General features: G+C 39.1%; 1 protein-coding gene across 2 annotated transcripts in view; it reads right to left on the reverse strand.

Moving 5' to 3' along the window:
* NKD1 (NKD inhibitor of WNT signaling pathway 1) overlaps nucleotides 1–14649 on the reverse strand; it is a 112015-nt gene that overhangs the window by 14773 nt on the left and 82593 nt on the right. Inside the window, exons 5-6 of one of the 2 annotated variants that reach the window (XM_035336568.1) lie at nucleotides 10100–10206; nucleotides 7457–7552 (exon numbers count right to left, since the gene is read on the reverse strand). In XM_035336568.1, coding sequence (XP_035192459.1) covers nucleotides 7457–7552; nucleotides 10100–10206 — 203 coding nt within the window. The remainder of the gene's footprint in view (nucleotides 1–7456; nucleotides 7553–10099; nucleotides 10207–14649) is intronic. The other variant, XM_035336569.1, reaches the window with a different exon arrangement.

The following is a 14649-nucleotide window of genomic DNA, read 5'->3' on the forward strand; positions in this document are numbered from 1 at the left end:
CTGGTTACTGAAGGCTGTAAGGATCCCATTCAATGTACAATCAAGAAGCTCTCAATGCTGGTCTTCCTATTCCTTGATCTGTCGTAATAGTGAAGCACTTTCCACATGTTTGAAAGCACAGAGGAAATCTCTAAATCATTCTTTGTTAAATATAGCTGGTTCTGAGGATTAAGAGTCAGGTCTATAAAAACACAAAATCTCCACGATCTTCCTTTGCTAGGGATCATTCCCAGAACACTGGCAGTTCAAAGTTCAGTTTGCCCTAATGGGCCCCAGCAGAAATGCCACTTCAGTAGCCAATGTATCACACATTCCTCGTATCTAACTAGCTTTCTGCTCACACAGAATTTAGGGAAATACTGATGTTATGGCCGGGACAAACGATTTTACAGTAAGTGATCTTCCAGGTCAATAGGCAGAATGAATAACTAAATCTTAGAGGATCCAGACTTTGTCTTAACACGTACCCTTTTCTAACTTCCCTGCACTCCGAAATTTCTCCAGATATGTGAAATGAAGGTAACATTCATAAAAAGCACAATCTGAAGTACGTTTTCTACCACTGCCACAAGAGTCTCTATAAATGGGCTGTTACTGTCACACCAATAGCCACTTCCCATCCCCTTGACAAGAACCACTGTCTAAAGGCTGAATGAGGAAAAGACTGCTCAGTGACAATCTGGTAGTCACGTCACAGCTCTTTAACACATCTCACTTTTCACACTTCCACCCTCATTTGAAACCTAGCCAGACCTCTAAATAGACACAGCCATATCTGACAGTCAGCTCGAAGGGCTGGATTTTTATTTCATCTGTAAGAAAAAAAACAACCAAGCAAGAACATAGACAAACACGTGTTGTTCTATATACCCTCCATAAATAATGTTCTAGAAGCCTGTGCTATAATCCTACACCTCCACAAAACAAGCCTTCCCTTTTGGCAGAATACTTAGGCACCACATTTATTTTTAACAGGGCTTCACACACTCACCACTTCAGTGAAAGGAGCCTTTCCCATACATTCCTTAACAACTGTTGGTTATCCAACAGGGCATCTTTCTTCAAGATGACTATCAACAGGTTATTATCAACTCCTTCATTCACAGTAACCTCTCCCCCTCCCCTTTTTTCAGCTAGGCCAGATGTTTGCACAAGCTGATCATCTACTTGTTTACTTCAGTTGGCAAAGACGTGCAGTCATAACTCCCACTGTCCTTTTAAGTCAGGTTTTTCTAGTGATGAGGTTTAACTCGCTACCTGTCATACAATCTGTCCCTTTTGCTCTGTGAGGGTCTTTCAAGCCACTTGACTCAGCAGTTTTAGAAGTACTCCCAAATGCTGTCAGGGAAGGCCAGAAGCAGCGCTTATGACACATACTTGGCAAGTCAGAAATATGCGTACACACACATCACGTCAGGACAACTTGCACTTCTCAGCCAGATGGGCCTGAATTAACCCAAATTAATGTCCAGGCACCAAGAAGTTTCAGAGCTGCAAAAGGTATTCAGACCCCTTATGTCCTTATGCCCTGCTGCCTCTACATTTTGTTACATGTTTAATACCCAGCTTCTTCCATGACAATCTGAGCTGCTTTGCATTTTGGCACTGAATAACCGTGGTCGTCAGACTGGATATATACCAAGATCGAGGTTAGGGATATCCTTAAGTAACCACTTAATGCTTATGTTGATCTTTTAAATACCAACAATAACATTTTTATTATAGGATTCATTTACTTGTGGTCCTAATTTGGGGTTGGAAATCCTAGCGAACTGACGGTTCTGGTTTGGTCAAACAAGTCTGCTTGGGCCATTCACTTCTCTATCATCTATCAAAGTCCTGGTGGAGTAGGCACCGGCTGCAAGGCAGCTTGAACCTCATGTTGCTGTCCAGTTATTGCTTCACATCCAAATTCCTTAAGGCACTGATCGGGTAGGAATGAAACTGTCTTTGCCAATGAGTTTCAATCTGTGACTAAAACTACCTTCTCGCGGCCCTTTTTGGCAGCTAACAATGGGAATGGCTTCTGGCCAAATTAGTAGCACTAGACCATTACAATGTTACAAAAACTGTATTTTACAGCTCTGCCTATATTTACACCTCAAAGAATCTTCATCCTCCAGTAGCCTGACAGGAGACTGGGGTGATTTATGCTCCCCTTGAAAGCTGTCCCACTGAACATTATCTGTATTTAAATTCCTTAAAGGACTGCTTAAACCCACCAGCTTAGGCATTTCACCATCCTCAAGAAATTCATTGTCAAGAATCAAGAACAAAAACCAGTTCAATTTTCCTCTCCTGTGGTACACCAGCCAGCACATCGCAGAGATCACCTGTGAAAGAATCCAACTTGTCCACACAATGTATTTCTAGTTGGGTGATTCTACAACTACTGTGCTTAAGACTGCTCGGCACTTCCTCTACAAAGTTCCATCCCACACTTCTCAAATGTCCCTCCTTTTTACATGAAAAATAAAGAAGGGATTTTTCTTAGTGCTTCCCATTTTCCCAAATATATGACTTTTACCCTTAAATGAACTTTTAAACCATTTCTATTTAAAAATCATTGTGGAGTTTTAAAATTCTATTCTGAATGGGTAAAGAGAAAAAATAGCAAGAAAATAAAGGTTTATCTCCTTTATAGCAAGTTGATTATATTTAGTGAGGAATTCAGCTATATGAATCCAAATGAGTTCTGAAAGGTTTCTAGTGCACAGAATTTCTGTGGGATAGCTATTTTAATCAAGTAAGAAAACTGAAACTATGATATTTTTCCACAAAGAGAAAAACAAAGGCTTTTGTTCTGTAGTATCCAGCCAGCAAATGCCATACCCAGATTTAATTGTGTCTTGCTTGTTGAATGCTACAGTTGTTTTTTCCAGGGCTGAAGTATTTAACAGTGTTAATCTTTATGTTTTTCACATCCTATTTTATCGAGCAGTCAGTACAAAAAAAAAGCATATTACAAGGAGCAACTTTAACAGATTGCCAGAAATTCTTGCATTAGAAATATTTAAAAACGTACAGTATAGGCCACACGTGCATGTTGCACTCACGCATTTCTCTGCAGAATTCTTTACAGATCTCAAGTAAGAGATCAGCAGGAATTTAGAACCTTCAGAGAAAGTAGTGGGTCCACAAAAAAGAACAAACGCAAGTTACATTTAAGTAACTTACATTCCTTACATTTAAGCATTCATAATTCCTTACAGAACTCATGTTGCTGAGAAAGTCCCTATTGCAGGAAGTTATTTTTTGTTTCTAATGAATATTACCCCAGTATTAGTGTAGCTTATCATCATAGGACTAGTTAGCAAACTAGAGATTCTGGAGAGGAAACTAAGAGGCTTTTACAGCTGAACTTACAGCTCCATTTAACAGAATGGGGTATTTGCACGCACACACACACACACACACACACACACACAAAAAAAAAAAAAAAAGAGAAAAAGGTAACTATACAAATGATTCTAATAACACTGAGAGGAACAAATCAATTTGCTTCTTTACAACATGTCTGGGAAAGATGCCTTTGACTCAACTCAAAACCAAAAAAATAAGTAAAGTCTTAATATTTCTTTCTCATGCAAACCCACCACATCTAACGGCTTTTATGACGGTCCCTCCAATACAGATACCCATGGCTCTGTTGGTTCTGTTGGTGCTTCTTTATCATGAGTTAATGCAATAGTGCCAAATGAAAAACAGAAACTTTCAAGTCAAGGGTCAGGCTGATAAATGCTAGCCCCAGAGAAGTTGGTATCCTTCTCCAAATCAAAGATTTGGTGCTGAGTTCTGAATGCAGAAATAACCTCATACCTTTTCACTCATAAGAAAATACAAGCAAAACTATCAAAAAAAAAAAAGATAGGAAACACACAAGAAAAAAATGTGCATTTAATGTAAGATACAAAGAACATTTTTAGCATTAAAAATGCATGAAGAGAAACATCAATACCAGTTCATTACCTTTCCCTCAGAAAAAGAAAAGTACAAATGTCTTATCTGTACTTCCTTTGTAGTCTGATTTTTACATGCAGCAGGATGTTTTTACTGCAACATCAGCTTTGTTTGATCATGTAAATTTTTGAATCATTCTTATTTGGAAACTGAAAGCAGCTTTGCTTGCTATCTATTCAACAACCAGAATAGAAGAAATCCCCTCACACCATTATTTTTTTAATACTCCTGACAACTTTGTGTGTGCTTATTTCTATTCAGCCACTCACCAAAGAAACTAAATTTTCCAAGAAAGAACTGATTGCACAAAAATGGCTGGTGTTTATGAAGTATAATTACATTCAGAGAGCTCAATATAAAACCTCATGGATCAAAACACATTAGTTAAATTATCCAAGTTTCAAGTCTGATTACAAATATCCGTATGAAGATAATTACAGTGCAGCTGTCAGTTCTAAAAAGGCCTGCAGTACATAATGAATTGTCCTCTTACGGCCTATGAAACGAAGGGAAACATTATTAGCCAAATTTTGTAATATACATAGTAGAGCAGGAAAAGTTATCTGCTACTACACCAAAAGGAATGAAAAACAGTCATCTTCTATGACAGAAAAAGCAGTATTTTAAGAAAAGACACTAATGCTAATTTTCTAATTTGCTATCCCAATACTTATGCTTTCATAATGGGTGTATCCCTTCAAGAAGCATGACTAGATCTGAATTTCTAATTATAAGGACTAGGGAGTAAGTCATACAGAGTCTAGGAGAAAATCAAAGCAGTATTAAGTTCTGAAGATGTTGTTAAGATCCAGAAGAAATTTCACTAAGATGGAATTTGAATGCTCTTGCAGTGATTTGTCATTGTGTAAAACCCAAGGGAATTTTTTCCAGTAACTAAATCCATATCTTATTTACAATTTTCAAACATTTTAACGAATAAAGCACTAAGTCCACTTGCAAAATTGCACCCCACCTACATGCCTTACAAACTTGATTTTATACTGTGCATTCATTTAGAAACTCTCTAAACATGAAGTCTAACAATGAATTTGAATCAAATGAAATGGATGTGAGTGGGCAAGTCACTTCCTTTTCCAGCGTCTCACTTTTCCAACGTGAAAAACAAGGATGATAACGCTGACTTCTCTTTTTAAAGCACTACAAAATCTACAGATAGAAAACTGACTTAAGAAAATTCATCTCACTCATTTCATCCAGCTGTAAATCGACAACAGTCAAGTGAAATTTTCAAAGGAGGAGGAAAAGGTCCACACTAAGCTTTTCTCAACAGAATACAGGACCTTTGTTTAGAAAAGCTGACCAGTTCTGAAAGCATTTCAGTTTACTGAATGTTTTTAGTAAACTTCAGTTTACTTCAGTAAACTTTAGTAAACTCCTAGTTGCACTAGTACAATTCAGCCCTCTTAGACGTCCGTTCTGTCGCTGATCCAGCAATGTGCCTCACACTTAACTCAAAGCATGTGTCCCATTCATTTTAATTGAAACTATTCACATTTTTAACATCGCCATTGTTAAGCCCTTTGCTGGATCAGGAGCAGAACTGTTTAACAGACTACAGGACCAAGCCCACTGTGTTGACTGCCAGTGTCTCAGAGCCTAATGGAATGAGAAATTCTACATCATATGAAGAGACAGAAAATCCTCTTTTGTGGCCAACATCATCTATGAGCTATCATTCATTATTCTTGCACAAACAACTCAAATTGCATCTGGATTCAACAAAGGAAAACCAACAAGATGTTTTATACAAATGACATTGGAACAGCTTGCAAAAGAAGTAACACAACTGGAAAACTCTGCAATGGTGTATAGTATTATTACTATCTTTGGTCACATGTAAAGAGCTGAAAATTATCAACTTATTTGGTCCCTTGGTTAAAAGAATTTTTTTTGGCACAGGTTCAAACCTGAACATAGCAACCTCCAGACCTCAGGGTAGTATAATTTTCAATCCCCGCACAGATTGGGTTTCAGTTAAGCTGCAGTCTGCTCTTGTACCAGGGAGAAGTAGAATTTGGCTGTAACATGTTCTCTAAGTACAGTCAAATTAAGCCCTTTGGTGTACCACATAATCACAAATAATTATTGTATACATACTTAAAAGCATATTCTTGTTACGTTCACCACACAGAACTCCCACTAACATTACTGGGAACTCCATGCCTGCATATAAAGGACACCCATGTGTGTGGGTTTGGGTTCTGTTGTGTTTTGTTGTCCATCCATTTCTCCCTCCCCATTCTTGAAAGTCAACATAATCTTGTAATGAAGACTTAGCCTTGGGTCTCAAAAGATCTGGGTTCAATCTGCCACTGGGTTCTTGTGAGACTTCAGGCAAGTTACTTAATTTTTCTGGTGTCAGTTCCTCCTATGTTCACAGAGCTTTTTTTCCCCTCCTCCTTGTCCCCTCTCTCTCCAGCTTCTGTTCCCATTGGAAACTCTGGGGTTGGCCTGTAAATTTTCATCTGCCTATTGCCTTGTATGAAGCCTAGAAATGATGCTCAAACACATGTTAAAAACCTTGAACCACCATTTGGCAATTTGTTCAGAATTGTTGAAAGATATTTGCTTCAGTCTTCTAGGAGAAATGTCTGCCCTCATTTAGTGGTCTAATGTCACTACACTTTCAGTATGTACCCTACACCTTCCCATCAGTTCTTAGTGACTTCCATAGATACGAGTGTAATAGCCCACAAAGGCAGAAACTGTCATTTTTCGGCTGATTAGCTGAAGGCATGGAAGGCAGTAAACGTTTCACCAAAAATCAATGACAGCATATTGTGGTAAATCTTAATAAGAGACACTCCTCTAGAACTTGCATTCTGTCCAGATAGAAATAGTTGTGAAAATGGACTGTACGCTAATGTATACATCCTGTTATTTCACTTCTTATTTGGACAGAAAATACAACTTGAAGACATCCCAATTAAAATAAAAACACACACAGGTGTGCTTTGACAGGCATTCACTGTGGTCCTGCAGCAAGTATCATCAACACTATTTATACTTAAAGAGTAAAGACTAAAGAAAGCAGAGATCAGCCTAATATTCCTGAAAACAACAGAACAGTATAGTTAGTCCTACATGGAAAGAATTTCAGAAAGCAACTTTGCTATTTGGTTAGCTTAACTCTGAAAAGCAGGATAGAAGCCAGAACAATATACATTTCCCGGGGTTTATTTTGACAATGTGTTTAGTTGTTCAGTTGTTTCAGATATTTCCCCCCTCAAAAGCCAGTACTATTTTTTAAAAGGCTAATCCCAGATATTAAACAACAACCGGCTTAAAAGTGGTACAATTCATCTGAAAACAGTAAACTACTGGTGGGATTGTTTCTAGGAGGGAAGGGTCCATGGAAACTGCTGTTTAAGTTGGCAGGACACCTCTATTTCATAGAAGAAAAAATGTTCCTGTTATAAAACACTTCTCTTGTTAGCAAACGCTGCACACAAAGCGGCAGCTGCACTTCGCTTACCTCGCGTGTGACTCTTCCGTTGTTATCAAAGTCATACAGTGTGAAGGTCCATTCTTGCCTGTTATCTTCCTCTACAGACACATCACATTGCAATTCCTAAGAAACATGCAAAGAGCAGCTGATTACCTAAAGCAAAAGGCCTGTTTGCAGAGGAGACTGTAGAAGGAGGCTGCTTGCTTTCTTCTTTCCTTCCTTCCTCCCTCCCTCATGGGAGGAAGCTTCAGGATATGTCCCGGGGGGCGTCTGTCCACCCCACTGAAGATGTCTCATCATAATAACATGATAATCCTAACTCCTTTGGGCCAGGCTGCTGGCAATCTGTGAGATGCTTTCTACTGCATTGTAGAAAACACAAAAAGGTACAAGAAAACTACTCCCTGAAGCTGTTGGAACACAGTAAGATTTCTCCCTAAAAAGTGAGAAAGAAAACTCAGCTCAACTCAGGAAGAGAAAGATAACAGAAACAGGCTCACAGCATGAGGCAGCAGACCACAGCACCAGGAGTAGTCACAAACACGAAATGGGCACACGGCACAAATCCCCCCTCGAGACCCGTCCTGGCTGCAGATGCTGGCTGCCCACACCACAGGTTGCTGCTTGGTGTGGCCCGACACCACGGAGCTGGCAGGGAGCAGCGACCTGGGAGCGGAGCCTTGTCCTGATTCTAACTGGGTTTCTGCTGGGGAGTGTGAGCTGGGGAAAGCCTGGAAGAAGCAATTTGTTACAGGAAAAAATCGCCAAACCAAAACCGAGCCTTCAGTCAAGAACAAAGGATGCACTTCGACTGACTCCAGACACCTGGGTGCAAATTGTTTGCTTCTTCTCAAGACCTGTGCAGTCAGAATAATCCTGAGCCACAACAAGGCGAAACAGAAAAGTTACAGTGCAATTAAATGAAAGCCACTGTATGCAAGTAAAATAAACAGCTCCAAATAGCTTCAGCATGACAGAGCTCAAAATACCTGGTTGATCTTCTGACTTGAAACCAATTCCCTACAGCAGTTCCCGGTCCCCCCTGTCCCCTGCTGAGTTCAAAGGCAGTCTTCCCTCACTTGTAACAAGCCCGGCTGAAAGCTGCCAAGTGCCCCACGCTCCACTGTGGAAACACCGCTTCGGATTACACAAACATTCCCAGCACCTTTAAAAGCCGGATGGCGTTCACCTCACATTTAGACTCCTGTCTCGACTCTCGCCTTTCTAATTCTTTTATACCTTTTAAACGTTTACCGATCTCTCAGCCCCTACCTGCCATAGTTGGAAAACCTTCAGTTGTAGAACAAGGGGAAAAAATATCAATACTTGGTTCCTTGCCACACATTAATCCTTCCCTGTCCCACAACGCCTAACATAACATCTTTATGTGAGGATGTGCTCTGCTTAGTTAAGAGCTATGGCAATCTTCCCTGCATTAGTCATAGAGCCTGGTACCAAGTGCTAACCTTTATGGCATGCCAAGAACTACTTGGGAACAAACACAGACTCTGCCGCTGCGGTGCAGTTCCAGCTACACTGGGCACGAAACATGTTGACAGGTGTCCTCCAACGTTCTAATATCAAGGCACTGTTAATTGCAATTTATCATGCCTTTCCTGTCTGCAAATCTCTGCTATTCAAGGGAGAATATAAAATGTGCCTAGAAAAAGAGTTACTGCTGTGCAAGAAAAGGCAGGGAAAGTCACCTCCCTCCAGAAGGCACACAAGCACCTAGTGACGCCTGAACTGCCTATGGGAAAAGTACCTCCTTTTAATCAGCCTTAAAACAGTAAAAAAATAAATTGCACCAGACTGCTAAGCCTGCTCTAGAGAAGGAAATGAACACGCAAGCCATGCTGCAAGGTGGCTGCGTGGTCTTTTAAATAACAATTGAGGAACGCAAAGCTCATTACTGTGACAGGCTGACAGCGCTGAAAGGTAGAAGCCTGCTACATCTGCTGGAGTGCAGAGATGAAAATTCGTGCTGTTTCTTGCCAGTGCCAGAGTATCTTTCTGTTCACCAAGACAGACAACGCTCTACCTGGATGACAGCATGTTTCAATACTCATATTTATTAAATCACTCTCTATACAAACAAAACCTGTCAACTGCACACAATGTCTGGCAGTTTTATGACTATTATTATTATTATCTTTAAGTATGCAAGAGAACAGACCATCCAACTTATTACCCCCCAGGATCCTTTTTCTCCTGCCATCTGATGGATTTCCACTGCAGTATACAAGGGATGTTTCACTTTGCAGGCCCAGGCACAGAAATCTGATGGCTAAGGAAGCTTTCACAAGTATCTTCTATACAACCATAAGAAATAGTCCACAAAAGCCAATTTAAAGATTTGATAACTTCATAGATAGCATAATAAATTATTTCTGAAAGGATAGAGGGTTACAATGAACATCTCTTCTTACTATACATTTCAGAGCCTACCAAGGAGTCATCATAATCTGATCTGCTCCAAACCTGGAAATAAAACTAGTCTAAAGGAACACCACCACCAATAGTAAGACACTGACTTGTGCCACTTATACTTTACCTATTACAATTGGAAGAAGATATAAACATGCATCAGAAGGCACTATTTGATCCACAAGTTATTATTCTACCTTAATTATGTCAGCACAGTGTAACTTCAGAATACAGAGGACTTACTTCAAATTTTAGTTGCTTCTTGGAACCTGTGCGTGTGTCATTTTCTTTTTCTGCTTTCTTTTCATCTCCACTGCAAACTCCATCTGTCTTCTCTGGAGGCAAAGCCACTGCAAAAATATATTTAAGATTAAACACTTATAAGGAAATGTCAAAGCAGTCTTATATTTGCAAATTTGTCTTCATATATAGGGTGAAACTGATTTCAGCAAACTTGTATGAGAGGATCATTATACTTGATTTGCTTTTGTGTTCACTTCACATCTGGGATAATTTCAGCAGACAATCTACCAACAGCTTTTAGTACACAGCCTCTTCTACAAATATCACTAGAGTCACAGGAGGTTCAAACAAACTGTTATGAAAATATAAGTCAGCAGAACTGTTACTGTAAATAAGTTGAATCATTTTGCAAAATATTGAAAGTATGTGACATATTGCAAAAGCATATTGCATTCACCAGCAGGGAATAATGAAGCTGAAATGAAGTCCCCATTCTGTTCCAGCTACCCTCTTCAAATACACACAAACCTTATGACCTTCCTAAAAGGTAACACTAACCTGCCAAAATGATTAAAACTGTGGTTTTTTTTTTTTTTTTTTATATGCATGAAAAAGTGTATTTCACCTAAATTTCAAGTTAAAACATTTATACTTCCATAAATCAGTAGTACTCATAAAGAACATCAAAATACTAACATCAGAAATAGATCACAGCACATCATATAACAACATATCGGCAAGACATATATACTTCTTATGCAGATTAACAGAAAAATGCCCAAGAACTTAATAGCTTAGGCTCCTACAGAGGCACTCAGGACCATACATGATGAAATCCTAACTATGAATATAGAATTATTTTCATCAGATGTATGAAAATGCACACGGATTTTTAACCCTACTCTCAGACTTTTCAGATATGTTTTTTTTTGCATCCTTATGATTCTGCCAACAATGCTATGCCCATACTTCATTAGCCATAGCAGTAATCCTGCCTTCTTCCCCCAAAATAAAAGGCATTACAAGAATTTAGGCCTAAAAGTCAGCATTTTTCTCTTGTGCTGCAACATCTGCATTTACCCAAATGCTTTATTCTAATGCTATGTTTCTTAGGGATGCCTTGGTAAGTAAGATCTCATATAAGTGCCAGTTCAGTAAACTGAAATTCCTTAAAAATAGAAAGACATGATTCCCTCCAGGTCAGGATAAGCCATTTCAAACTCCGTTTACTCTGTGGTTCAGCTGATGTGTGGCACTACTGAGGTACCTCCCAAGCACCCTCCCAGGAAAGCAAAGCACTAACATGCTAAAAATTAAGACATTTACATTAGACAATTTTCAATATTTTTTCACAGATAAAAATAGAACAATTAGCTACAAACAAACAAAAAACTCCTCACTTTCCCATAATTTTATACTCTCAGAAATTCTAAAAGCTAAGGTTTCTGCCACAGCAGTCACACTGCCACATTGCAATGTGTCACATTTTCTGGGCTCATTTCTTTGCTTAAATTTAACACTTGCATTACTGGTTTTGGTCTTCAGAACTGTAGCATCCTATAAAAGAACCAGTAAGGAAAAGGGGGAATGAGGCAGAAACACGAACCTTTGGAATTTCTTAACTTCAATATTTACCTGCAGTTGCGGAGTTTATACTAAAGCCAGCTTCCAGACACGGACATGTAATTTGCCTTGTACAAATGCAAGTAGACATGGACTCTACCATACCCATACCCACACAGTAATAATAGACTTTGATCTCTACTCCAGGCTGTGTCAGAATTCCCTATACCAAACCTGAGCAAAGCAGGAAGGCCAGCTGAAGAAAAAGAAAGCTCACTTCATGGCAGTTTCTTTCCTTGCCCATTTAGTGTAGTAGTACTGGATGAGCAGAGATTGTTTGGTTTTGTATAGTGCTTACCATAATGAAGACACATAACAAATATTACTTACAATGCAGAACTCTGAAGTATATCTGAAGGCCATCCGTTTTATATTCACGTTGACCATAAATACCACTCCACATTTCTGGAAATTCAAAGCTAAGGCCACACACACACACACACAACCCACCATAACACAAAAAAGACAGTATTTGGTTATCCACCTTAGGTCAGCCCTGTTGCTTCGTTCCAAAACCAAGAAGAAATAAAAAGTCCTTCATAACAACTAGTCACATGAACAGTGGTTCTTCATAACTATTAAACATGCTCTAGACTTTGAGTGGCTCCTTTGTACCAGTGACCAGTTCCTCACATTGACAAATCTAAGTAAGCTGACAGAAATATTTGTGTGAGGGACTTTTGCAATCCCTCAAAGTCTGGCTCCAGTGACCGTGAAATAAATGAAAGTTGGGCTGGTATGACCCTTAGCTTTGTTGGAACAGTAGACAACTATTTGAAAAAAAAAATACACCTACCTTATCACAAATGCTTTTAAAGGTATAAAGGTATATAATGTTCAAAAGATTTTTACAGTGGTCTTTTATCCATGAGGGGACAGCATCCCAAACATTGATCTCAGGCACTGAGGAGCAGATCTTGCAAAAGGTAACTGTTCCCTGCACCAAAACTCTATGTCTCTCTCTCTTTTTTTTTTTTTTTTTTTTTCCTTAGCATAATGCAGGACATACTCCACTTGCTTTTCCACTGCACTAAAAGCTACTGGTGTGTGCAAGGAGCACCAGAGCTCTCGAGGCCATGTGGTGCTTCAGAGAGGAACAATGCCAATGGCACAGACCTACCTTCTGGTTTCAGGAACAGCCCTTCCACTGGCACGTTTAATAACCTTTCTGGATGTACAGTATGTGTGTTCAGATAGGAAGCTTTCACTTTAATGTATAATTTATGTAACAGAGGAAAAAGGTGCTCTGACAAATTAGTCCTCTCAAAAAACAAGAGTTCAGCTATTGGGGAAGGAGGGGATACATCTTGCAGTACACTCCTTGAGAGAGTTTAAGTACTGTATGCCAGAAATTATCCTCTTTGAGCTTCGCTGACCTTTGATCTGAAGAACTCATTGGCCTCGCTGCTCCAGGGAATTATCCTTTGAAATCAGTTACTCATTCTGGAGCTCAGATGAAATGGGGAAATCTGGTGATCTCATCCTGATGTCAAGTTTCATTCAGCAAAGAAAAATGAAGTCTAAATGAGGAAAGTTTAAAGGCGAATATGGAGGTATTAAAGTAATATTTATGAGTGATCAAATAATGTGTCTGTGCATATATCCTTATGTGCCTTCTCCAAAACCCAATGAGCATATGAAAATACGTAGCGTGAAGTACAACTGTTTTGTCCAAGCAGCAGAAGTGTTTGGTGTCTTGTTTCTATACTTAGTTTTGACTAGTAACATGCTCTCAGTTTCATGAAGGATACAAACACATGCTGAACCTACTTATAAATAAAATTAGAATGTCTGCTTGGGACAGTTAAAACTGGCAGCCTGTAAACAGAGATCCACCAGTGAGCCGCATGCCAAGGTTCAGCTATATTCACAACGTGAACTTCCTTTCAGCTCTGCCAATGATATTAAACGAGACCAGACAAGATTGCTATCTCAAAGCAGTGTGGAGAATTAATAGACTGGTGTTTCCAAAGTCTAGGCCATCAAAAATAGGCCCATGTACAAAATATAATCTGTGCAAAAATACTTACTTACCTCCCCACTCAGATAACAAGTCCTGACAGAGAGAAGGCTCCACGTAGATTAATACACTGAGAAACCTACCCTGTTGTTGTGGGAATCCACAACTGGAGAAAAAAATGTATATTTATTGCTTCCCGTGGGAATAACCATATGCTCTCAAAAACAATGTTCCCTAACAGAATGTTTCATGAATTGAAATGCTGCATATGTTTTCTTTATGATGTTCTCTTTTCTTGTTCATTATTAATGGTCTTGTATTCGCTTCTATAACCTTAAGACACTATAAAAATGCGTCTGGACAATATTTGAAATTGGAAAGACAATAAAGGAAAAATATTAACTTGGAAAAATTGTGAAATACCATTCTTTCATGAAAAACAAACTGACTGGCTTAAGTGTACTAGCAGATGTTTCTCTCTAAGACTGTTAATTACTACCACCCAATTGCTCATAATTGGGGGGGGGGGGGGGCAAGAGAGACAGAATGAACACCAGTTTGAAGATATTAAGGCTCATCCCTGAAGAATCAACATTTTTCCCTCAAAGGTTGATTCATTCTTCTGAAAAGGAGTGGGTAATAATTCCAACTGTTCCTTGGGAATCTCAAAAAAAAAATAAAAATAAAAATCCCAGAAATGAGGTAGAACTAATTGCTGTGCATACTGAGTGAGAATACTAGGTTTCTGACAGTGAAAGTATTTGTCTCTGGCCTGCACCTTACATCTGAGAATAAGGAATTAAAAAGAACGGAAAGCCCAAACAGAGCTGCAGTCAGGTCAAAAAGTGACTGTTTAAAGTTCCACCCTCACTCAGGTGGCTTGTCATTGCAGATTCCTCAAAGCCTCGTTCAAGCAAAGTACCATGATTTTTAGCAAATTATCTTCTTTGTCAAAGGACAGCTTCAC

The sequence above is a fragment of the Oxyura jamaicensis genome, chromosome 11 (genome assembly GCF_011077185.1).
Source record: "Oxyura jamaicensis isolate SHBP4307 breed ruddy duck chromosome 11, BPBGC_Ojam_1.0, whole genome shotgun sequence".
Taxonomy (NCBI): domain Eukaryota; kingdom Metazoa; phylum Chordata; class Aves; order Anseriformes; family Anatidae; genus Oxyura; species Oxyura jamaicensis.